The following is a 27,105-nucleotide window of genomic DNA, read 5'->3' as shown; positions in this document are numbered from 1 at the left end:
AGAGAACATTCAACATACCTGGCTTGTTATGAAGGTAATTTCCCTCAGCATCTGTCAGATTCATATCAATTTTAGCGAGCTCTTTGGCCATCTGCTGTTTTGCCTGCCCAACTTTGATCGTGCTATTTTGTCTCTCTTTATTCCTTGTCATAACGAGATCAACTATTGGAACTTTCTTTCCTTCCCCATTGTTGTACAAAAACTTCGGAACAACTTCCACAATCGTCGCATCCAATTCTTCATAGTTCTTGGTCCAGCCAGCTTTTTTCGTGAGCTCAATTAATTGCCCCCCGCCTTTCAGGTTGACCAAGTCATACAATTTCCTTGCCTCGCCCTGTTGCTTTACCCCTTGGGCGACTACAGCAGTATTACCCATGTTTCCGAGCTTTCACTTTAAGCAGCTTTAGGCTAAGTTTTCATTCCACACTTTTTTGACATCCATCTCCAATGTAAACAACCTCCATTATACCAATTAGCATACCGGAAACAATTAGGCGCGTGCGCAGCATGTTTTCTAGACTGGTACCCGAGTGTTTAATTTTTCGGCACTGAACACGTGCCAATATATCAATACACAAACCCAGTCTGTGTTTATCGAGCGTGAAGTTTGTTTGATCAAGCCGATTGACAGACAGGTAGCGGTAAAACACTGACACGCTTCGCTTGCCAAGGTACACATCCTTAGCAACTGTTTATCGCGCCTGTGACGACAATTTGATTGCAGGTGTCTTTTCCGTCTAACAGTGATCGATTGATAGACGCATTGAGTTGTGAAAGAGAAAAGAATCAAAGACGGCGTTAGGAATTATATGTGAGAGAAATTGACGTTTACTTAAGGACGTGATAGTCAACACTAAAGATACACAATGACAACAATTGCTTTTGGAGGAGGGCCCACTTTACAACAGAGACGTGGATTCACATCTCTCAGGGACGGGACACATGTCCCAGGGTAGGCTTGTTTTCTGAGCTTATTCAATTTGACTTATCTTTAATCCATTTCGTTGTTTTTTACGTTTTAAATGTAATCCTGATTAACAATAACACTTTACCTGACATGCATATCTTGCCTAATCTTGTGTCTAATCCGGTGGATTGTTGGGCTTAATATAGCAAAAAGAATTGCAAAGCTTAAAAAGTCAAATGCTTTCAATTACTTTAAAGCATTCAATGTTTTCATAAACAATATATACAGCTGTGATAAATGTGTTCTAAATTAACTAATTATATAAAATGAGCATTTTGTATTTTTTTTATTATTGATAGGGTTAAATTATTTTATTTCTCAATAGAAAGTGAGGATTCTATCTATGAGTTACTATACTTAAACTTATTTTTTGTTTTGATAATTATTTTAATGAATTTATTTATTTTAGCTGCTTGGATATTTAAACTGTAAATTTTACTTCATAATATGAATCAAGGGACATGAGTTTATAAATATAATCATTTAAAGGGGTACAAAACAGTACCAACTTATTTTTGGATATTGCCATTCATAAAACTAATTGATAATTTTATGCAAGGGCTTAAAGCATATTTCCACATAAACAGATGTAAACCAAATTAATTAGTGCAAACATGAATCTGATCAGTGTTATACATGTACAAGAATGCATTCCTAGGGCTCATCTGTATTGAATGGCAGTTTTATTGATCCCAAATGTCATTTTATTAAATAAACTATTGTACACAATGTACTTGAATTGTCCCTAAAAGTGCTATCAGTGCACACTTAAGATATTTGTATAGGCATTAATGCATGCTTATGCATAATTTTATCACTTTCAGTCAAACCCATACAAGTACATGTTAAATATAAAGACTTTATAGCATATAATTTATGGTTCTTGTTAAGAAAACTATTGGATTGGCATAAGTGCAATCCACTATGAATCATAAATTAAACATTGGAGTTCTGTTTAAACTACACGTATCTGCGGATACATAGATATAAGTTTTGTTTTTATAATAATATTGTCTCAGAGAGGCATACAATTTTAATTCAACTGAATGTTGGGTTTATAGAAACAATTGTAAGGTTTTGAAAGAAGGTACAGACTTACAAAACCAGTGATCATGAACAATTGGGGTAACTTCTAGTGGAATATGCAACCCCAATGCACCTTGTTTTTTGTCTTTTTCTGTCATTTAATGGATGTATGAGGACCCATGATCAAGATCAATGTATGCATGCCTTCATAGGGTCACAAACAATTAGTTAAAGAAGCCCAACAAATGTGCAGCAATTAACGAGCAATCCAACACCGTTTGCACTCAAACAAGTATGATGGTCATAGTGATAGCCATATAATCCAAATCAAGTCTGCATTTTATTCCTTCAGGATAATCCAAACATATATTTTGTTAAGGCTTACCTAAAGAAGAGTAAAACCATGATAAACAAAACTTAGTCCCAAACTATAATTCTACAACGCTAGTAATAAATTGTAAAGTGAACCCAAAATCTGCTAACAAAACAATACAGAACAAATTAAGCACAGCTATGTAATTCAATAATCTTTTTCATATTCAGATAAGTAATGCATTTTGGTGCAGCAAGTAGCTTAGATTATAATAAATGTAAAAAGCCTTAGTTTGATGTCGTGCTACGTTTCACATGTGATTATATATATGTGTATATACCTAATTCACTTGTGGTTAGCATGTGGGTATGATATTAATTATAAAAAACATCATTTTGAATGAAAAATATCAAATTATAACGGAATATCATAGCCACATGCTAACCACTTGTGACCTAAATCAACATTCAGATGACCAGAAATACCCGCCAAGCAATTCTACTGCAATATACACAAATGACACAAACAACCAAAAGTAATTGAAAACACTAATAATTTTACTTAACTTGCCGTTGTTTGAAAGCTTGTTTTCTGTATCTTGTGTATAATTACAGTAAATACTTACATACTTATCCAAGACATACAGGTTAAACACAAGAGATGTTATAAATTTTTAAGTTTCAATGTTTAAGGATTTTCTATTGGCATATTTATCAATCACTTTACTATATGTAAATACTGGCATGCACGAATACAGGTGGCCTGATTGTCGTCAAATGTACTGCCAGGACAGACTGTTAATATAAATAAATATCAATCTGGAGAAATAGAGCCAATTATTAAACCTTATAAATGTATACAGATGAACTCATTGTATTCTGACACACTAGCCATGATATTGGAACTGTTATGATTGTCTATTCTGATTTGCTTTGGAAACCTATTGTTAATGATTATCCATTTGCATACTAGATGTTTACATTGATATAGATTGATATACATGTACCTCTCGTACATTTACCCAACGCCCGACCTTTTGCAAAACTATTTTAATTACCATTACAAAAGTAAATATTAGTTTTCAAAATTACATGGAACATCATGTTTAAGACAAAAGAATAAAGTAATACTTCACTAAAATCTGTGCATATTTTCACCCCTTTTTGGCGCCAAAGTTCTGCCACATTTCCTGCAACATGAAGTATATTTTGCGCAAAAAAATCCTGTCATGAAAGCAAATAAATAGTGAACTTTATAAAATATATTTAATGCTAGTGTTTATTTTAATAAGTTTATCAATATCAACTAAACAGATATTCATTTACTATTATTTCTAAGTTAATTTTGAGTTTTCTTTAACTCATGACACATGTGCCCAAACTTAGTATAAATTAATACAGGAAGCAACTCCAGGATGTAATGGATGCTTATTTACTAAGATGTTTGAAACTTTATGACTATTAAGCTGTAGCAATTTTCAGTATGTAATAAAATGTGTGCTGTGATTGTTGCATTCCTTAAAATTTTGTTTGCTGATTGTAAGCATTTTGAACATAATTCTGTTACAATGAGAGGTGCATTCTGTGTTTATGTTGTAAATATAAATTATATAAGTAGTAATTATTACCATAATACTGATACACATATAGTAGTAATAGGTATGTTACCATAATTAATTAAATCAGTTTTATAACCCTTTTAAATACCAGCCTGTAAGAGTTGCAAGCCCAATTAAAAATTACAGAATGAGGTTTTGATTACTGGTATGATGTATTACATGTACTAAATCATAATAAGTTAAGCCATTATGAAAGCTCTGGCTGCATTATGTAAGGGTGATGTTGTGTAACCTCATCCTGATGTAGATATTTGTAGTGATAGTAATGAACTGATGTAGATATTGGTAGTGATAGTAATGAACCTGCACTATGGCAATGCTGCCAATCTAATAAATATCGGTCAAATAATTCACTAGCCATTAGTCAGTCAATCCAATAGCTGTCAGTCAGTTAATCCAATAGACATTAGTCAGTCAATCCAATAGCTGTCAGTCAGTTAATCCACTAGCAATTAGTTAGTTAATCCACTAGCCATTAGTCAGGTAATCCACTAGCCATCAGTCAGTTAATCCACTAGCCATTAGTCAGTTAATCCACTAGCCATCCGTCAGTTAATCCAATAGCTGTCAGTTAGTTAATCCACTAGCCATTAGTCAGTTAATCCAATAGCTGTCAGTTAGTTAATCCAATAGCTGTCAGTTAGTTAATCCACTAGCCATCAGTCAGATAATCCAATAGTCATCAGTGAGTTAATCCAATAGTCATCAGTCAGTTTATCCACTAGCCATCAGTCAGATAATCCAATAGTCATCAGTGAGTTAATCCAATAGCCATCAGTCAGTTTATCCAATAGTCATCAGTCAGTTAATCCAATAAGTGTCAGCCAGTTAATCCAATAGCTGTCAATAAGTTAATCCAATAGCTGTCAATCAGTTAATCAATTGGCCATATATCAGTGAATTCAATAGCAATTGGTAAGTTTGTCTGATTTCTACAGTCATTAAATCTAATAGCCATCAGCCATGTTATCCAATAGCCATCAGTCATTTTATGCAATAGCCATCTCTCATTTAATCAAATTGCCATCAATCAATAGCCATCAGATATTTAATCGAATAGTTATCAGTAATTTAATCCAATAGCCATCAGACATTTAATCCAATAGCCTTCAGTCATGTAATCCAATAGCCATCAGTCATTTAATCCGATAGCCATCAGTCATTTGATCCAATAGCCATCAGTCATTTAATCCGATAGCCATCAGTCATTTAATCCAATAGCCATCAGTCATTTAATCCAATAGCCATCAGTCATGTAATCCAATAGCCATCAGTCATTTAATCTGATAGCCATCAGTCATTGAATCCAATAGCCATCAGACATTTTATCGGATAGCCATCAGTCATTTTATCGGATAGCCATCAGTCATTTTATCTGATAGCCATTTCTCATTTAATCAAATAGCCATCAATCAATAGCCATCAGTCAGTTAATTGAATTGCAGTCAGTCAACAATATATTATAATTATCAACCGTTTATATGTATAAATCAATATTTACACTTTTTGCGTTCAAAGTTCCAAGTACCGTCAACCCACCAATGTAACAGAGCCTCGTTTTGGCGTGGAGTTACCAGGGTACAGTAAAAAATGGCGCACTTTATGTGAACTTGTTGCACTCTCTGTGGTGCAGTTATGTGAAAATTTTACACACTAAACGGCACAGCTCTGACATTCACAATGTGTCGTCCATCATCCTCCTTTTGGCTTCCATTATTCTAAATGTTGCTTTTGATATTTTCTGACTTTAAGGTATAGTGAGCACTATGAAACCTGTTGGCAAAAGTCTACCATCATGCTCATAAGCATCGTCTCCACATTCCAGTCTTATGTTTATCGTGCTGTCTTTGTTTAAAGAAAGTTTTTGTAATGTTATGGTAGATGTTAATATGTAAATGTTCGCTAATGAGAAATAAATGATGATTTCAAATTCTAGTTGTTAATTGATTAACAAAAATAAAGCAGAAAAAATCAACATTACAATCTACATGTATTCTTTACATTATTTAAGTCAATTTACCAACTGAACAAATTTACATTGAATCTGGCCATGAAGTATATTCCAAATATACCCTTTTTGACGTGGATTGCAACTTTAGACCAGTTTGTGTAAGTCAACTTGGCATTATTAGAACCTGAGTGTATGAAACCATGTCTAATTTATTGGATAATAAATACTTTTCACTACACATACATTTTGAAATTTATAATTTCTTAAACTTCTTGAGTACTAAAAAGGGCAGACACACAATGGATGTTTAAAATAAAGTGTGTCAATCACAATAATTAGGCATGGTGTTTTGGTTTGAGGGGAGTTTTTATGGGGGAGTACTAATTATCTCTACCCTCCATATGGTTTGTTGATGCATTTTGAATGAAATCTCTTTGATTTCATTGTTCTGTTCAGATCAAATATTCCTCAACGTGTTCTTCTGTTTGTTGTTAAATTGCATTAAAGCAATAAAATATAAAGAAGTGAAAGCATTGTTTTACTTTGCTCAATCTGTTTCTTTTATTTCTCAGGGATCTGTGAATAAATGTTATTTTGTGATTGTCTATCTTTTTCTTTTCTGTGTTACAATATGTTATACCCTAAATGAGTGTTGGTTGTCTTAAAATACCAGTAAGGCACTAATTTCAATTTTATTTTTATTAGCTAAATCATAAATTTAGTTTATACTGTACCTTATGTATATTAATAATACTGTTCACAATAAGTCACATACAATGTTTACATAGATTAAGACTAAATTTTCAGGTCCATCTTGTTATGCAATAAGTATAACTTAGGGACTAACAAGACAAATGGCTTGCATTTTGTTACTATAAAAATAGTTAATTTCTTATACTGACTTCAGTTTCAAGAAAACCGCATTTCAGTGTGATATTTCAGTCCTTGAAATTGTATTTGCATTCTGTTTTAAAAAGGCAGTGAAAAAATCAATGATTCACATACAGAATTATGCTAATCACATTTGCCTGAGTGTTCAAATATAAACAGGCATATTGAACCGATGAGAGTCATGAAATCGAAGAATGTCGATCATTAAAGTCATTTTATTTTATGGAATCTTTAATATGTCTTTATTCGCAATATTCTTTTTGTCTCGATAGTTTTCTTGTAATCCTGAAAAATGAAGATTACAATAACTATAATGGTGTCTTTAATTAGCATGCAATGTTTCTAGAAATGAGACCCCCACATTGTTTTACAGTAACATTTGAATCATGATTTTTTAGTCAGAATATTTATATTTATATGCATTCAGTTATTTGACTGCCCCCTCATTTTGCAAAATGTAAACAGTTTATAAACTCTGTTATCTTTGTCTTTTGATTGTTTTTAATAATGTCCATATTGTTGACGTTCAGTCTTCTGTGTACATTTCTTCCATTCCAATCAAAAAGTTTAACCCTTTGCATGCTGGGAAATTTGTTGTCTGCTAAATTTCTAAAATAAGCATTTTCTTCGATTTTTTGAAAGAATACTATAAGAATAGCAAACAGTTTGGATCCTGATGAGACGCCACGTTCTGTGGCGTTTCATCTGGATCCAAACTGTTTGCAAAGGCCCTCAAAATTAGATTCCAGCACTGAAAGAGTTAACAAGTCAGAAATGGCTTATCACTCAACTTTGCTGATCAACATTTTTACTGTCAAGGCACAACATGCTAAAACTGTTCTGATAAGTTTTTAATCATGTCATGTTTTTGTTGTTGTTTGCACACGCAAATTATGTTGGTGTCTGTACAATAATTAAATTGTATAATTATATGATGTTTGGAAAAAAAATCACCTAAACTTGGGGTTATATTTATTCATTGCAAAATTGTGTGTCTTGCAAACATAAAGAAAATATTGTTTAACAAAGTCTCAAACAAGTATAATGATTATGTTTTGTAAAATAATACAAGTGTATCGTAAGGCCTTTTCCAGATGTATGTACGGGTACTTTAAACAAACCTATCCCCAAAGCAAAATGGTAAAAAAAAAAAATCCAAATGTGAACAAAATATCCCATTTGAAAGAAAGAGTATATATTTTGTTAGTATTTGTGTCTATTTAATTATTATATCTTAATTTTATTTTACTACATCTTACAAAGTATAAAGCTTTAATTTAGTCTTTCCCCCAGAAATTTTTGCCAGGCACAGCGGTTAGGCTGTATGGAAAGAGGTTTGTGGAAAGCATGTCTTCTACTGTCTGAGCCCTGATTGGCTAATAAGATTATGAAATAGATTGACATCTAGAATCACGTCAAATTCAGAGAGAGGATGTTTTCATGTGAGGCACTTGCAATATTTGTGGCACTAAACAAGGGTGAATGTGATGTACAATAAGGCGCGAAAATCTGAACCAAACTGGATTTAGTTGTGAAACAACCCATTAAGTGTAAGGGCCTGCCTACATGCAAACAGGTGAATCTAAGGACGTTTATGTGTTTTGATTGGTCATTAGGGTAATGCAAAGTTTATTCCGATCAACGCTTGTAAGTGTGTATGAAACTTTCAAGCGCTGATTAACCCTGATCAGTAATTTATCAAGCGCGGCTGCAACACTGATTTGGTGGTTAAGTACCGCCTGGGGAAAGCCTGTTATTTATATGATTGTCTTCTAATGATTTGAATTGTCATTAAGAGTTACATTAATTTAGTTTTTCCCAAACCTGAGAGGACCTCTGCGCATACAATTCCAACTATAAAATTGCATTTTACCCCAAAATGACCAGGAAAAGGCCTGATTGTGTTTGATAAAACATGTTATTAAAATATTAATTGTCTTCCCTTCTACTGCATTATATTTCACTTTACATATCAAAAATAAACAAAGATCGTCCATACATATGATGAGAAATGAAGTGCATTAAGTTGATTTTTAATTGGTGCTTGCTAGAACTTATCCTCATCTACAATTGCTAAGTTGTTGCTGTTGTTGTTCCTCAGGTACCGAGGATACTGTCCGCAGATCAAATACCGAGTCGGAAAGACGTATGGCACAGATACACATGAGCTTGCACAGGTAACCAATTGGATATGAAATTTTTTTTCTTAACTTTGAGCCTCAGTCTGGGAAAATAGGTCTTAATACATGTGTGTAAAGTGTCATCCCAGATTAATACATGTACGTAAAGTGTCATCCGAGATTAATACATGTACGTAAAGTGTCATCCCAGATTAATACATGTACGTAAAGTGTCATCCCAGATTAATGCATGTACGTAAAGTGTCATCCCAGATTAATGCATGTACGTAAAGTGTCATCCCAGATTAATACATGTACGTAAAGTGTCATCCCAGATTAATGCATGTACGTAAAGTGTCATCCCAGATTAATACATGTGCGTAAAGTGTCAGCCCAGATTAATGCATGTGCGTAAAGTGTCACCCCAGATTAATGCATGTGCGTAAAGTGTCATCCCAGATTAATACATGTACGTAAAGTGTCATCCCAGATTAATGCATGTACGTAAAGTGTCATCCCAGATTAATACATGTGCGTAAAGTGTCAGCCCAGATTAATGCATGTGCGTAAAGTGTCACCCCAGATTAATGCATGTGCGTAAAGTGTCATCCCAGATTAATGCATGTGCGTAAAGTGTCACCCCAGATTAATGCATGTGCGTAAAGTGTCATCCCAGATTAATGCATGTGCGTAAAGTGTAATCCCAGATTAATGCATGTGCGTAAAGTGTCTTCCCAGATTAATACATGTGCGTAAAGTGTCACCCCAGATTAATGCATGTGCGTAAAGTGTCATCCCAGATTAATGCATGTGCGTAAAGTGTAATTCCAGATTAATGCATGTGCGTAAAGTGTCTTCCCAGATTAATACATGTGCGTAAAGTGTCATCCCAGATTAATGCATGTGCGTAAAGTGTCATCCCAGATTAATGCATGTACGTAAAGTGTCATCCCAGATTAATGCATGTACGTAAAGTGTCATCCCAGATTAATACATGTGCGTAAAGTGTCAGCCCAGATTAATGCATGTGCGTAAAGTGTCACCCCAGATTAATGCATGTGCGTAAAGTGTCATCCCAGATTAATACATGTACGTAAAGTGTCATCCCAGATTAATGCATGTACGTAAAGTGTCATCCCAGATTAATACATGTGCGTAAAGTGTCAGACCAGATTAATGCATGTGCGTAAAGTGTCACCCCAGATTAATGCATGTGCGTAAAGTGTCTTCCCAGATTAATACATGTGCGTAAAGTGTCTTCCCAGATTAATGCATGTACGTAAAGTGTCATCCCAGATTATTGCATGTACGTAAAGTGTCATCCCAGATTAATGCATGTACGTAAAGTGTCATCCCAGATTAATACATGTGCGTAAAGTGTCATCCCATATTAATACATGTGCATAAAGTGTCATCCCAGATTAATACATGTGCGTAAAGTGTCATCCCAGATTAATACATGTGCGTAAAGTGTCACCCCAGATTAATGCATGTACGTTAAGTGTCATCCCAGATTAATGCATGTGCGTAAAGTGTCATCCCAGATTAATACATGTGCGTAAAGTGTCATCCCAGATTAATCTGCACACAGGCTAATTGAGGATAACACTTTCGGCCCAAAGTTGATGTTTGTTAAGAAAAGACCTTCTTTAAAAGAACAAAAGCCCTGTGTTCACAGAGCGCGGCCCAAATGTTTTTATCCTCCCAGCATAAAGGGATATTTGAGTTTCAATTTGTTTGCAAATAGCTAGCTCACAATGGGGAATGAAATTATCACTTGAATTAATGTTTAATTATAACAAAAATGTTGTTCTGAGGCCTCAATTTCAAAATTCAACATATATTTTAATCCAACAAGTAAAACAGTTTTTGGTATGTTTAAAGTTTAATATTGTTATAAATAGGAAATAAAACACTAATTAAATTGAGACCTAAGTATGTTTGACTTTAAAGTTCACGTTGAATCGTCTGCAGTGTAAGCATATTTGTAAAACATCTTAATTAGTTGTCAACTTACAGGAAACTTTATTTTTCAGATTATCTTTATTTGAGCAAATACCTGTGTGTACATGGTGTAAAATATCCTCTAAAGTGACCTGTAATCTCTAGTATTCAACCTCAATACCTATATCACTCTGTAAACAGGCTTCCGATAGACTTAAACAGGATAATTCAAAGCTGGAATTATTGTCAATAAATCCAATTGAACCTTTTATAGGTGCAACATAATAGTGTTTAAAATTGCAATTAATGTTGAAAGGGTCTCCCCTGTATAATCGAAGTGTTGGTTGTATGGTAGAGTTGATGTTTATACAGCATTCAAAAGCTAAATTTGGCTTATCAATAGTCAACTGATAGTTTTGATTTATCAGAATAGAATTAATTGAAATATTTGCGAAAAAATTAATGCAAAAACTTAGAAAAAATATTATTGTTATTTCCTGAGTTGAAGATTCATTCATTTGTACATTATATAACAAGGTTTTGAAAGTTCTATATTTATGAAAAATAAACATTAAAATATCATTTCTGTTTTACTTCTCTTTTTTGTGAATGGATTTGTTGTCCTTATACTAGGTGTTAGAACCAATTGTCAGTGTAGATGTTAATATATATGCACTTTTATCAATTGTATTTTAGTTGATATACATATATTGATACAAGCTTACCGGGTATATTAGTCAAAGAAATACTTGTGTTGAATGTACTCCTATTTACAGTTTGAATGCAATAAACTCAAATGCTACAACTTTATTAACATTCTACTGAGCAATTGTTTCAGTCTGTTTTTTCATCAGGAACTATTTCTCTGCTTTTTTTAAACCCTCTTTTCCACTCAGAAGCAAAGTGAAAATGGTTATGTGCAAACAGCATTAAACCAGAACAGCCTGCAAGTAACTTGCAGTCTGTTCAGGTGTTATGCTGTTTGCTCCATATCAGTATCTAAGGGTTGGAAATGAAGCCTTTAACATTTGAATCTAGTAAGAAAGGTCTTTAATTAAATTTAACTTTCTAAGGCACTGCAAATTTGTCAAAATACATATCTAATTGGTAAAGAGTTATATTACGAAATCAATGTGGTGTACTGAAATTGCCATGGACATCTGTTTGTGTGGCCATGGGTTAGTCTGTCCATAGACACAAACCTGTCCGCACACATTCTCCTACACTTTTTAATTTACAGCATTCAAACTTGCAAGCATTTTTCTTTATGATATAAAGATGCACCTGTGAGCTTTTTATTGTCACATTTTTCAAATTTATGCCCATGTTTGCAACTTGGACTTTCTTCAGCTATTTACACTACCATATAATCAGATAATTAATTCCCCTGTAGCAAATTGAATTTAAGGGAGATATACTAGAATCATCATGGATTATCTTACTGTCTGTCCATCATCACACATTTGTCTTAATGTTGTTGTGTGCGTTCCAACATACAATATTCAAACTTGTAGGCAGTGTTCCATGCTATATTGTGTATGTGAGATTTCATATAAACAAGTTTTTTTTCACCATTTAGGAAATCCAGGCACCGGTTCCATTTGGATTGGGAACCTGTGCAGTGTTTTGACTAAAATTGGGAAATTAGTGTTGTTGTTGTTTAGCTAAAAAATGCTAAAAAATAGGAGAGGAACAAAATGTTGAGATCTAAAACAAGAAATATCTTTTAAAAAGATATACGGCGTTGATAGTTCAATGAATGAGATCAAGGATAGCGATATCTTTTTTCTGTGCAGTTCTTAGCTGCATGACACGCAGTACGGGATGTTACGCGGAGTTTTCGCGGCTTATTTTACATTATTACATATTGCTGGTCATATACCTATAGATACAAAACAGAAAACCAAAAGAAGAATGGAAGTGAAATTAAAATCTACGAGTCAACCGGCCACACGCGAAGTATCCATATTTATAGGCGCGTTCTTCGAACAAACCTGTTTTAGTGGTTTGTCGGGCATTGCTATTTGATTTGATTATTAACAGTATCGATAATCATCGCGCTCATGCTTAATACATTGGTCAATATGGTGGAATAATTATTGTTAAATTAATCAAAAAAAATATTTATCATTGTATTGTTGAAAACACATTAAGAATCTACATATTTCTGGTCTAAAGAAAATTCCAGGTCACCTAGTTCACGGATAGCGTATTTATTGTATAACTATTATTTTACTGGCCGCGAACTCCGGTGATGACCTGTATATAAACTCTGACATTCATACACTGGCCGCGAATTGACCCGATACCTCGCGGGTTGAAATGCAATGTATTAAAGTGAGGCCTCGCTTCCACTGCTCTTTATACTTTTACATGTTAACATGTTGACAAAAATATGGAAGTAAGTACTAAATATGAGAACATAGCCTTTAAATATAAACGCGTTGCGCTGGCAATTCTCTGAAAATAAAAGATGCACTCACAAACTGTATTGATGTCGAGAATTGAGTGTAAAACTGTTCTATCTATTAAGCCTTTTCATTAGAAATAAAATTGTTTCATGCAGTAAAACAGTGTTACAAAGACGCGGATATGTTTCCAATGTTCTGGTGGAATACTCAAATCAGCCAATGGAATAAATGAAGTGTATTCATTCGTACCTAGCCGCGGGACATTTTATTTGAAATTTATTGGACACTTACAAAGGTCAGGAGAGGTGAAAAGCTGGCTTAATACAGCTTACGCCGAAAAATTAGGAAACCTTTGATTGCACATTTTTAGGTCCCATTTGGGATGAATATATACTTTCTTCCATTGGGAATGGGGTCTAATACCGGACCAGATTTTGAAGGAAAAAAAAACACTGTGGACCTATGTTAAACATTACAATATTTCTGATTTACAAACTTAGACATTCCATAACATTATGCTACATTGTAGGACATGCTGTGTCTAAGCATAATTTTGGTCACTGTTTGGAGAAAATCTTGTTAAACTAGCATTCATTATTATTGATGCCGTGTGAATGTTGCAAACAAATACCATCTTGTTTGTAAAATGTTTTATGTACCAGTACCTTATAAATTTAGTACCCTTAAAGTATGAAGACTTACTCTTAAATATAAAAATAAGCCTTTGATATCCATTTTTGGTCCAAAAGTAAATAAAACAAGACAAATCAAACAGATAAAGAAGTACTAGACGCAAATGGGGCTCTTAAAATACAAGCCATATCTTAATCGAAACAATTACAGAAGCACACGCAAGATGTCCCCTAGATTTTGTTATCGGTTATGCTTGCAAAGTTATAATCCTCTTTGTCAATAGAGTTGTAGACAGGAGCTTAAAATCTTTATAAATAGACAGCATTTATCAAATTCTACTTTCTAGGCCTGTTTTAAAATGTCAGGATGTTGAGATTGTCTCCTATAAACATGACATTGCCAAATAAATAATCGAATCTTAAAGAGGGTGTTAAGTAAACTGTCTGACGCATTATGATTTTGATTTATCAGTTTTCAATTAATGTGCATACTACTTGAATAGTTCCGAAGCTAAAGTTGAGCGTTTATATGTTTGCTTAATATGGTGTGCAAATATTGCTTATGGAAAAGTATATATACACAAATTTTAAGTTATAGCAATTGTTAAAAAGCGACAGTATTATTTAATTTTGATACATTGATTCTATTAGTCACAATAACCCACACATCACACATCAGTGTGCCCTCATGAAAGTACACTCTATTTTAACTCCTGTAACTTTTGTACATTTTATCTTGTAATTGTTACGAATTAAAAATGTTATGATTTTCCTGATTTGTTACATGCCCAAATGCTAGTTTAAACATAGTTTACTTGCCTTTTTTCTGTTTGTCTCGAACACACAATTATGGGATGAGTGAATAAACTATTGTTGTTTTATAGCAATAAATTATATGCAGTGTTACCTGTTGTATTCATTAATGTTTACAAATAATAAGTAGAATTGACATTTGCATTATAATGGCATCATATAAATTGATTTTACTAAAAAGTCCTTAAAGATGAAACCGTGTCAATGTGTAAAAATACAAACAAAATAATGAGAAATCCAATCACTGTTCATGAAAAAGTCATGGAAAAGTGCTTATTACTCTAAAAGTGTAGACAGAATATTACATAAATACAGAACATGAAATGAGAAGATTTGTTTAAATCCACAATAAAATGTAAATGTAAAGTCGGATGTCTTATTCCATATTTACATAATACAGTGTTCAGAGGGTTTGTATATATTTCAGACCCGTATCCACGTACATCCGACCCAGTCTGTGACACCAGGGGAGGGTGAGCCGCTGGTTCAACTCAGAAACACACTGCCAAAGCCCACCGGCGACAACAAGTACACAGAATCCATGGTGCCAGGATACACAGGTAAAGTGATCTCCCCTAGGTAAAGTGATCTCCCCTGGTTTATGGACATGCACTAAGTGATCTCCCCTGCTGATGGATACACATGTGCAGTGATCTCCCTTGGGAGACACAGATACAGTGATCTCCCTTTGGATACACAGGTATAGTGATTTCCAGTGGGATACACAGGTACAGTGATCTTCACTGGGATACAAAGCAACAGTGATCTCCCATGCTTACACAGATACAGTGATATCTCCTGATTTTCAGACATTACTCCTACAGGATACACAGGTACAGTGAGCTCTTTTGGTATGCTCAGGTACAGTGATATCCCCTGCTTTTGTGTGGTGCCAGGATACACAAATATAGTTATCTCCCCTGCTTTATGGACATAGGTGCTATTATTTGATTTGTATGTCCCCCACCACTATAGTGGGGTACATATTGTTTTTGCCCTGTCTGTTGGTCTGTATGTCTGTTGGTTTGGTCAAACTCTAATATTTGCCATAAATTTTGCAATATTGAAGATAGCAATATTTGGCATACATGTGTATCTCATGGAGCTGCACATTTTGAGTGGTGCAAGGTCAAGGTCATTCATCAAGGTCAAAGGTCAAATATATGGGTCAAAATCGCTCATTTGATGTACACTTTTGCAATATTGAAACAAGCAACTTGATATTTGGCATGCATGTGTATCTCATGGAGCTGCACATTTTGAGTGGTGAAAGGTCAAGGTCATCCTTTAAGGTCAAAAGTCATATATATATGGGGACATAGTGTTTCACAATCACTTCGCTTGTTCTCTATTGTTTTATTGCCTTATGAACGGTTTATCATAGAAGTAAGTCTCTGGTCCCGTTAGTACTCTTCGGTAACCATTGACATTGTGAATAATAAATATGACCTATTTGGAGGGATTAACAGTGGACAGTCTTATATGATATGTTTTTAGCTAAATTGCAATGTTATCATTTGTATTTATTCAGAAAGTAATGTTGCTTTTATTGGTCTATGTATATGACTATGTATATATGTAGAGAATATTAGAAGTTAAAATGTAATCTGGGCTGGCAGCCTTGTTAAAGCTCAGATCATGGGTTCCATCATCTGCCCGACCACATAACTTGTGTGTTTATTTGCCATGAAATCCTTCTTACGGCCATACTCCCTCTTCCTTTTATTTAAGGAGGGCAGTTTTCAGTCACTGTTACTTAGCACTAATTAACCAGCTAACCCAGGAAAGTGTGAGTTGGTAAACTGACCACAGAAATGTGACTAAAGTTCTGTTGAAAAACGCCAAACCATTCAACAAAACAAACAAAAAACATTTTTAAAAAGTTACATAAAAAGAAAGTGACAATACAATGCTTTGACGTTGTCGTTACTTTTTATGTTTACTTGAGTTTTGTTGGTGACTTTACTATGTTCACATGGAACATAGCAATTTGGATTTAACAGGCCATTCTCAATTTAATTTATTATATGCGTGGATTTTGTTATTTCTTATTTTAGTGATCTTTTTCTTATTATGTGGAAATTATTACCAATGTAAAAGTGCTCTCCAATGACATTTCCGCATTATTTGAGTATTCATGAAACAACTTCAATTACAGGCTATATTCCACGAATGACCTTCCGTTTTGGTGGCACCTACAAGACAGACTGTGACCTCAGTATAGACGAGTACATGACAAACAGGACCACTCATGACCTCCGTCAGGGTGACTTGAGACGCTCCGTTACCATGGTTCCACGTCTGACGGCCACATCACATGACCCACAGGTTCGAGACCAGTTGGACAGATACCGGGACACTCACCCCACCAGGCCTATGCTCATGGGTAAGACTTAAAGCCAATTTATTTAAAAAGAAAATATTTGACACTTGCCCTACCAGGCCTTTGCTCATGGGTATGACTGCAATGAAATTTATCCACACACAAAAAAGTTGAGCTGTGTCCGCATAATTATGCTAATCAGAGACAACACTTACTGCCTAGACTGGATTTTAATTTAGAAGAGACTTCCTTTAAAAACAAAAAAAAAATTATAAAGGCAGAAAGTGTTGTCCCTGATTAGCCTGTGAAGACTGCGCAGGCTTATCTGGGATTAAACTTTCCGCACATGAATTTAGCCCAGTTTTCCCAAAGCACGGCTTATTTGTTTACAGAGGACCGCAGACCTCTCACTGAGCCACCGTTGCCAGGTTACAACGGCTACATTCCACGTGTGAAGCCCACAGAGTTGGGACTCGGGCATCGGTACCATGTGGCATGTGACAATGGATTCAATGCGTTTGTGCAGGAGACAGCTCGTCACTCTATGAACACGACCGGGGTCTTGCCTAAAGCATTAGAACGGTTTGTGTAGTTATTCTCACACTGAGATAAGATATAACGGAATCTTTTTGTCTTACACTTCTTTTGTTCCTTCTTTTTCCAAACCTGTCCAAACTGTAAACTACTTCCCATCTGATGAAGAAATGCCTTGGCTATAATGTTCACCTGTTTGAGATGTGTGTCCATTGCAAAAAACAGGTGATTCCCATTGAGTAACAATACTTTTTGAGGTAAAAGGTAAAGTACAGCTATTTTTTAGGTCGCCTTGGCATAATGGATATGGTGAACTTCTATTGATCGGTAGGTAACAGGTTCGATCCCCACAGTGGGAGCATTCTGTAAATCTCCCCAAAAGACACATGTACTGGTTCTAGTCCCAGGAAATGGACTCGAGAGTGTTTTAAATAAGCCTTAGGCTTTCGATGCAATCAAGCTCAAATAAATAGGTTTAAACTAAACAAAGGTTAGCACTTTAATTTGAAGGGTTTGTCATGTTGTATAATCTGATCATGTACCAAAGATTTAAAAATAACTTCCTTCCCTGAGACACACTAGATCCACAATGTAAGGTGCTATTTTAAGATCACGGTCAAACTTAAAACTTTTTTAAAGAGTTATATGCCTTTATGGATTCTTTCATCATTGAACATGTGTGCAAAATGTCATGAACTTGTCTATCAGTTTTCTTTGTTTCAGCAACTTTTAAGATTTGTTGTTTATACTATGTAGAATATCAAGCTATTATGTGTATGTCACACTATTTATCGCAGAGTTATTTGCCCTTTGACAAAGGCATTGCAATGCAAAGTAAGGAAGCAAATGACACAATTTTCAGACTAATTTCATCAAGTTTTGCACCTGCTTTAAATGAGAATAATTGGGGGGTGGGTGGGTGAGTGGGGGTATTTGTCATCTTTCATGATTGTTCTAGTTTATTTTTATGTGTGTATCTCAAATTCTCAGGTTTATTTTGAAACTTAAACCTATACCTGCGCACACAACAAACATGCAGGCTTGCACATTTTTTGACGGAAATTTAGGTTTGTTACTGCATTAGAAATTAAACATTTAATGTACACATTGTTGGAGATTTCTTTTGATAATTAATACTTTCCCCCTCAGAAGAAAAGTGAAAAATGGCTATATGCAACCAGCATAAAACCAGAATAGCCTGTCAGAAACACGCAGTCTGTTCATGTTTTATGTTGTTTGCTGCTCATCAGTATCTTAGGTTTGGAAGTGAATGCTTTAAAACTTGAATCTTGTAAAACTATTTTAAATTAAATGTTATTTTCAAGTGCGTATCTGAGTGGTAAAAGGTTAATACATTTTCCTTGTTACTTTACATTCCTCAAAAATATAAATGTTTTCTTTTGCAGGTTGCCAAGGGAACAGTTGCAGAGCGCCCCAGCAGCATTTAACAGACGCCTTTACCAGAAAGATGGAATGGTGCCGAAATACACAGGATACATCCCTCGTAAGTTGCCTGTCATGGGTTGAAAAACAATCCAGACACATGATATATGTATGTGTCGATTACCAGTTCAGATTGATAAAAGACCTTTCTTAATAGGAGTTTTAAAGGTAGATCCTGATGAGCAGCAGACAGCATCAAACCTGAACAGACGGTTACTTGCAGGCTGTTCTGGTTTTATGCCAGTGGCATGCAGCCATTTTTAGTTTGACTATTATATATGAAATATATAGTGGAGCTATCCTACTCACCCCGACGTCGGCGTTACCGTGAGCGTGAGCACTGGAATGTTAAAGTTTGCGTACCACCTCAAATATTTTCTTTTTCCCTTGACATATTGCTTTCATATTTTGCATACTTCTTTACCAATATGACCCCAATCTATAAACAAAAGCAGACAACTGTATCAAGCATTTTGTAAGAATTATGTTCCCTTTTTATACTTAGAAAATTGAAACTTTGGTAAAGTTTTGTGTTTAGGTTCACTTTATTCCTAAAGTATCAAAGCTATTGCTTTCATACTTGCAACACTTACTAACTATTATAAGGGCACTGTGCAGACAAAGTTATGTAACTCTGACTGGCATTTTGACAGACTTACGGCACCTTTTATACTTAGAGAATTTATCATTTGGTTAAAGTGATATTATGGGCATTTTTCACTGTTGAATTGAGCTGAAAAGAATTAAAAGGTCAAAAGAGTTAGTAAAAATATGGTTAGTGACCAATTATCTGCAACTCATCTTGCTTCCAGTTGTTAAATTATTTTTTTAATAATATTCAATATTTTACATGACTGGTGAGTCCTCTAAGCCGAAATGATCCATAAAATAAAATAGTGCTTTTGTGTCGTATGAACGAATCTGCACTAAAACTAAATTTATATTTACATCGTAAATCGAATTATTTCTGTCGTCTGTTGTCAAAACGAAAGTACAGTTGATATTCAAATTATTATTATTTTCTTTTCGGGATATTAATTAGTTTGTTGATGCTGCATTAACAAATATAAGTGTAAGTGTAGAAGTGAAAACACCCAAAATAAACAACGGTTGCGATAGACATCTATAAACTGTTAGATGCCCATAATATCACTTTAAGTTTTTTGTTTTGGTCCATTTTACTCCTAAAGTATCATAGCTATTGCTTTCAGATTTGGAAAACTTGCTAACTTAAGTAACTATAGTAAGGGGACTGTACAGCAAGTTGCATGACTCTGGTTGGCTTTCTAACGGAATTATGGCCCTTTTTGTCTTAGTAACTTTGAATATTTTGTTAAATTTTGTGTTTATAAAATCCAATTTACTTCTAAAGTATCAAGGCTATTGCTTTCAAACTTAAAATACTTTCTTACTATCATGAGGGTACTGTACCTGGCGAGTTGAATTTGACCTTGACCTTTGAATGACCTTGACTCTCAAGGTCAAATTAATAAACTTTGCTTACATTGCCATAATGTCTTTATATATGATCAGATTTGATTCATACTCTGACAAAACAACACTTACCTGACATACCACAATGGACTCCACCCAAACCATCCCCCAAGCCCCATCCAAGAATCCCCCCCCCCCCAAAAAAAAAACACCCACATTATACCCCTTCTTTATTTATGATCAGATTTGATTCATACTTTGACAAAACAACACTTACCTGACATACCACAATGGACTCCACCCAAACCAAGCCCCACCCAACCCCCCCCCCCCCACCCTGACATGTTAAAAAAAACAAAACAATTATTTTTTTTTTTTTTTTTAAGGACCGTCCAACCATCCCACCCAACCTTTGCTATCAAACTTCAAATAAAATCTTATTAGTATGTTTAATGTCTTTAAAAATGTTCAATAGATTGTGGAATATATACCTGAACTCAGAATCGGCTATAAAGTACAACTTCTTTAAAACATAAGCGATCAATATGTTTCAATTATGATCCTCTTCCACTTAGAATATGACTATATTACCTGTACCTTATACAATATGAACAATTTCCCCATGATGGCTTACGTTATACTGTCAAGTACTCGAATAGTTGAGCGCGCTGTCTTCTGACAGCTCTTGTTGCTTTGCTTCTGATCAGAAAAGCGTTCAGTGGCAACGCATAGCTTCTTGAACAAGAGGTGGAATGGTTTAGCTTCCACCAACAGCTTTTGCATTTCACTTGCACAAAACTTGAACACGGGGTACTTAAAAGTTTTGATATTTGATATGGTATGTCAAAAGTATTTGAAAAAGTTTTTCTTAAAAAGTACATAAATTGTGTATAACCTTGAAAACACCAAAATGGTACTTGATGTTTGCAAAAATCCTTGAACTTCATAGAACTGCCATGTATTGAACATTACTTGAAAATTGCCCACAATAAAATCTTAAATTTGGGATATACATACAAGATTGGAGAACATTTTAGCAACACACAAGTTCATCATCACAGTATTTGTCAGTAAGCCAACTAAAACTTTTCCTGAGAGCGATAGTCCATATTAGAGAACACTTTAGAAATCAATACAAATTTCCCTTACACATCACTCTACCAATGTTTAAATTCTTGCTTTATCCATAATAGAACTTGTGAAGATGTTTTAAATGCTGTGTTAGTGTCAGATATAACAATTTCTCTCTAAGCTCTTGCTATGTTAATTGAAACAGCTATGTTGTGTGTAAAAACTGTACTAAAAAAACTCATAAAATCAAAAACAGGATATGACATCAATTGTGCAGTTGTTAAATACATCCTTCATTTCATTTTCAGACCGCAGGTTTGTTTTTGGCAACACGTATGGAGACACTACTCGAAGCCTGTCAATATGTTCCCATGACGCACAGTCCTACGCAGATCACGTTGCTCAAAAGTACGCAGTCAACTAGGTCACCTGTTTCTATTTATAGAACATTACGCCGAATGCATTACGCCAACATGGAAATGAGCTCATGTAGTAACTAACTCCTCTGTACGATTCCCATGGTAGTGTTTTTTATTTCATTAGGGCCTTTATTCACTAATGTCTATAAGGAAATCTGTACTTTATTAGTACTTACGTGAACATTTATAGCAATGTTTCTATGTGAAATGTATTAATGCATGGTTATAGCAAGAATCACTTTATATCTAAGCAATATTGAGAAGTCGTGTACCACATAATCACAGGGCTTTCTCTGACATTTGCCAAACGAACCAATAGCTACAAATAAAATATCCAAACATAATAAGAATTAAGACATAAAAAAGTAAATTTGGCTAAAGGAAATTTTGAGCAGAAGGAGCCCTAAATCGCAGGAAAGCTAAAAACTTAGACAAATTTAAAAAAATAATGGAATTTTAAGATTTCTTTCAGATGATATCTGAATAGGGGCCCTGGTAAAAGCCATGGTGGTTCATAGGCCCCAATTGTGTACCTTAAGCCTGTTTTGATTCATTTGATTGACATATTGTTTTTATCTATCATACGTCATTGTTTCCATGTAAGAATTAGAAATAAACTACGCTATTCATACACTTTCATTTTTTATTTATTTTTTTATTTCTTGGAAATGTATAAATCAGCCATTTAATATTGGCTTTAACATATCTCCTTTTGACAAAATGATGTAAATTGTCAGTGATTTTCATTCATCTAGGCAATGTTTAATGTTTTTGAATGTGAATAATTATGCAAGATTTTAGCATGTTCATACAATCAACCTTTTAAATATGTATGTATTTAAGATATTATGATTTCTCAGTATCAAAATTAAAATTGATTGATTTTCTTCATAACACAAGTTTACAACATGGTTTTGAAACTCATTTATTTCTAATTAGAGTGTCATTGTCCAGGAATACAACAAAGTGTGTCACTATTCTTTTGTAGATTTATCAATACCTTGTATTAACTTTTGTAACCTCAACTTTTTGGGTATTGGTTTGAATTTTAAAAAATTACAGTGCACCATGGGTACAGAAGACGATTGGTTGTATGTTAAATTACAAACAGATATGTTAAATAATGTGACTATGCATAATAGTCAGGAACTTGTTGTAACTTAATAATGACTTTTTGGCATTGGTTAATAATCAATGAATGGTACAATAAATATCGGGTCAAGTGGTAAAGAATGTTACCCTTTCCCACTCAGAAGCTTAGATAAGTGAACATGGCTATGTGCAAACAGCATAAAACCAGAACAGCCTGCGAGTAACTCACATTATGTTCAGGTTTTATGCCGTTTGCTGCTCATCAGTATCTAAGGGTTGGAAATGAAACCTTTAAAACTTGAATCTAGTAAGAACGGTCTTTAATTAAATTTAACTTTCTAAGGGACTACAAACAAGTTCAAATACGTATCTAAGTGGTAACGGGTTACGAGTTTGCTTGATGAACCTAGCCAGTGGCTGTACACTGCACTCATTTATATTTTTGGTACATGGTATAATGTGCTAAAGCAGAATTAATGAATTCGGAACAATGCCCATTATTTGCTCAATATTCATTTTTTTCCTATTTCTCTGTTAAATATACATAAATAAAGATGGAACTTCAAAATAAATCATAACTTAAAGTACATGAATATTTACTTGCCTATAACATGTATCTGGTATATGTCCACGTGTATAAGAACGTTTCAGTAAAGGTCATCATCCATTGTTATTTTAATTTAAGGTGATAAATTTCTAAAGAATTGATATCAATGAACATATCTTGCATCAATTTGTACCTTTTAAAGTAAATACTTCGGTTTTACCTAATGTACATAATGGATAGATAATTTCTGCTGTGTATAATTTTATAGCATGATTAATAATATAAGACTGTGATAATTTATTAGCATAATACAAATAGCCTACATTTTATTTTGGATTGTTTCTGTGACTCTGCATTTCTTGGTGTACCTTTGTGAAATATCCATATGTTTCAAATATCCTATTGTTAGAAATGCAAAATTCCTAAGTACATATGACCCCATATCTTGCGAAAATGGTCTTTAAGACATATCAAAATAGTGTATCAGTAGCTCCGGAGTATCTGTATGGTGTATACTCTGGTGAGGAGTCATAATGTCTGCTAACGGGGCCAGGAAACTTTGTGTGACTTTATAGCGGTCAGGGTAGATCCTGATCAGACTGCATGAAGCTACAGGCTGGTCTGGAGCTACGCTGGCCCCATATGGAATAAGACCCAGTTTTGCACAATGCGACTCATATGTGACTATTCACTAAATCACCACAATTATTTAAGAGGAGGTAAGTGATTTTCTTTCCTGGGCACATATGTAGCTGATCAATAATTATTGATTTAAACTTTATAAAGTTATTCTTATACAATTTGTAGAGCTAGTTTTTCCATCTGTGATATTTCTTTATAGGATGAACATGTAACTCGATTTAGTTATTGAACACTGTTTTGTGAAAATTGTGCTTTTTTATTTTTATATTTACCAGAAGTTTTAATTTTAACTGCTTCAGAGACTTTGCTTTTATCTGTTGTAGTTTTCAGTTTTTAGCCGGATTTTTTTTTGAAAAAATCTCGGCTTATAGATTGATGTTGTCGGGCAGGCGGGCGGACGGGCGGGGTGGCGGCGTGCTCGAAAATGTTAAAGTTCTTATTTCATGGTATAACTTTGGTATGCTTGGACCTTGAGTCTTCAAACTTGACATGAAGGTTGGCCAGGATTAACAGATGACCACTGGTCATTTCAAGGTCATTCATTTGAAGGTCAAGGTCACTGTGACCTTCAATATAAAAAATGTTAAAGTTGTTATAACTTTGGTATGCTTGGACCTAGAGTCTTGAAACTTGACATGAAGGTTGGCCATAACTAGTTAGTAACCACTGGTCATTTCAAGGTCATTCATTTGAAGGTCAAGGTCACTGTGACCTTGAATGTAAAAATGTTAAAGTTCTTATTTCATGGTATAACTTTGGTATGCTTGGACCTAGAGTCTTCAAACTTGACATGAAGGTTGGCCAGGATTAACAGATGACCACTGGTCATTTCAAGGTCATTCATTTGAAGGTGAAGGTCACTGTGACCTTCAATATAAAAATGTTAAAGTTGTTATAACTTTGGTATGCTTGGACCTAGAGTCTTGAAACTTGACATGAAGGTTGGCCAGAACTAGTAAGTAACCACTGGACATTTCAAGGTCATTCATTTGAAGGTCAAGGTCACTGTGACCTTGAATGTAAAAATGTTAAAGTTGTTATAACTTTGGTATGCTTGGACCTAGAGTCTTGAAACTTGACATGAAGGTTGGCCAGAACTAGTAAGTAACCACTGGACATTTCAAGGTCATTCATTTGAAGGTCAAGGTCACTGTGACCTTGAATGTAAAAATGTTAAAGTTCTTATTTCATGTTATAACTTTGGTATGCTTGTACCTAGAGTCTTCAAACTTGAAATAAAGATTGGCCAGTACTAGAAGATGACCACTGGTCATTTCAATGTCATTCATTTGAAGGTCAAGGTCACTGTGACCTTAAATGTTAAAATTGTTATAACTTTGGTATGCTTGGACATAGAGTCTTCAAACTTGACATGAAGGTTTGCAAGCACATTTATGTGTCCAATCTATCTGCTAGAACTGGTGTGATAGAAACCTTTTGGAGTGATCATAAGGCTGTCTGGATTTCTGTGTAGGTATGTGAAAGCAAAACAATAAATAGTATTATTTCATCTAAGTTTATTTTCTTACATTTGATAATGAAATTGATGGAAACTTCAAACAATATGTTACTAATTTGCTAATAAAAAAATTGAGATCAAACTTTCCTAATTGTCAATTCAAGTTCATATTTGTGACCTTAAATGTTATTGTTGTTCATGTATATGCATGCATTCAAAACATAACACAAGGTTTGCTCATGCCTTGAAAAGTACTTACATTTCATTTTGACCTTTGAACAATATTTCAGTAATTTAAGTATTGCATTGACAAAAACACGAAAGGTACTTTCCTGTCATTTAAATCAAAAATCCGGCTTCAATGCGGTCATCTCCGACCGCGGAACTCTTGTTACTATATAGTATCAGTTCCACAAAGTACATACATTTACACAGTAATGTATACTTATTGTGATAGCTTCATACACATGCTTGCTGTTACTTAACAATATATATTATGCAGTTATTATTTTGAGTGAATTTGATGTAATCTAAAAGTTACTGGGTGTTAACAAATGACTTTGAGATCCATAGTTCTACATGAATGTTTGTCCACTTGGACACTCCATCTTAATGAATGAGCGTAAAGTGTCGTCTAATCTAAACCCCATTTTCGCAGAGCGAGGCTCGAATATTTTATGTCCCTTTACTGTTTGTGTGGTTTCCTTATTTTTCCTGGTCTATATAATGCCATAATATGAACTACTGCAAAAACATTTCCTCAGGATGTTTATATTGTTGATTGCAACTGTTAAGTCCTTATTGAATACACAATATTGAAATTGTCTTTATGTAACTTGATATTATAAACCATCCAATTGTTTACCTTTTATTTAAGTCTTTTTAATGGCATTGTTTGTACCAATGCAAACTGCATGATTTTTGAGAAACATTTTTCACAAATAGTTATATGTAAAATTCAATAATGATGCTGTATTATTGTTGATTGATAAAAGTCGAACATATATTTATTTGGATGAATTTTATTTTGAAAGTGACAGTGTTTTGTTTTTGTTTTTTAACCATAATTAAAGTTATAGAGTAAATTTAGCAGTTTTTGTGTGCATGTTAACCCAATAGAGTCTTATTAAGTATTGATATACTTAACCTTGTGATTGTTTATTTTTTATAATATTTGATAGAGTACATATTATTTACATTTGTTTATTATTGTGTATAAAAGAAAATAAATGTTATAACAATCTCTGTATTTCTCTTGTATCTGTTCTGCATTGAATGATATTTTATGCACACCTGAACTCATCGTAGCACACTCTTGAGCCTCATAATGTAATCATGTGAGCGGCGCAAAGAAGTGCTGGGGAGTGTATTAATGTTGGATAATTGTTTTGAGCACATACACCCGCAAACTTGTGCGCCTTTTTACTAAAGTGCCGTTATGTAAGGTATTTAATA

At 34.2% G+C, this 27,105-nt stretch overlaps 2 protein-coding genes across 9 annotated transcripts in view; one reads left to right on the top strand and one right to left on the bottom strand.

The window, feature by feature from the left end:
* LOC127857022 (transient receptor potential cation channel subfamily V member 6-like) overlaps nt 1–523 on the bottom strand; it is a 61,094-nt gene extending 60,571 nt beyond the window's left edge. For all 8 annotated transcript variants that reach the window (XR_008038284.1, XM_052393290.1, XM_052393288.1 and 5 more), the window contains exon 1: nt 19–523. Coding sequence is in view for 7 of the 8 variants with exons in the window: in XM_052393290.1 (XP_052249250.1) it covers nt 19–376 (358 nt within the window). In the remaining variant the exon portion in view is untranslated. The remainder of the gene's footprint in view (nt 1–18) is intronic.
* A 147-nt stretch (nt 524–670) lies between these two features.
* Nucleotides 671–25,822, top strand: LOC127857024 (protein FAM166B-like). Its single transcript, XM_052393300.1, has 8 exons — nt 671–952; nt 8,868–8,943; nt 15,114–15,246; nt 16,845–17,072; nt 17,402–17,591; nt 18,950–19,047; nt 21,800–24,740; nt 25,042–25,822. The coding sequence occupies exons 1-7, from the start codon at nt 867–869 to the stop codon at nt 21,913–21,915; spliced, it is 927 nt and encodes a 308-aa protein (XP_052249260.1). The 5' UTR covers nt 671–866; the 3' UTR covers nt 21,916–24,740; nt 25,042–25,822.
* The last annotated feature ends 1,283 nt before the right edge of the window (nt 25,823–27,105 follow it).

The sequence above is a fragment of the Dreissena polymorpha genome, chromosome 14 (genome assembly GCF_020536995.1).
Source record: "Dreissena polymorpha isolate Duluth1 chromosome 14, UMN_Dpol_1.0, whole genome shotgun sequence".
NCBI lineage: Eukaryota > Metazoa > Mollusca > Bivalvia > Myida > Dreissenidae > Dreissena > Dreissena polymorpha.
The sequence above is the reverse complement of the archived record's forward strand: the minus strand, read 5'-3'. Positions and strand labels throughout refer to the sequence as shown.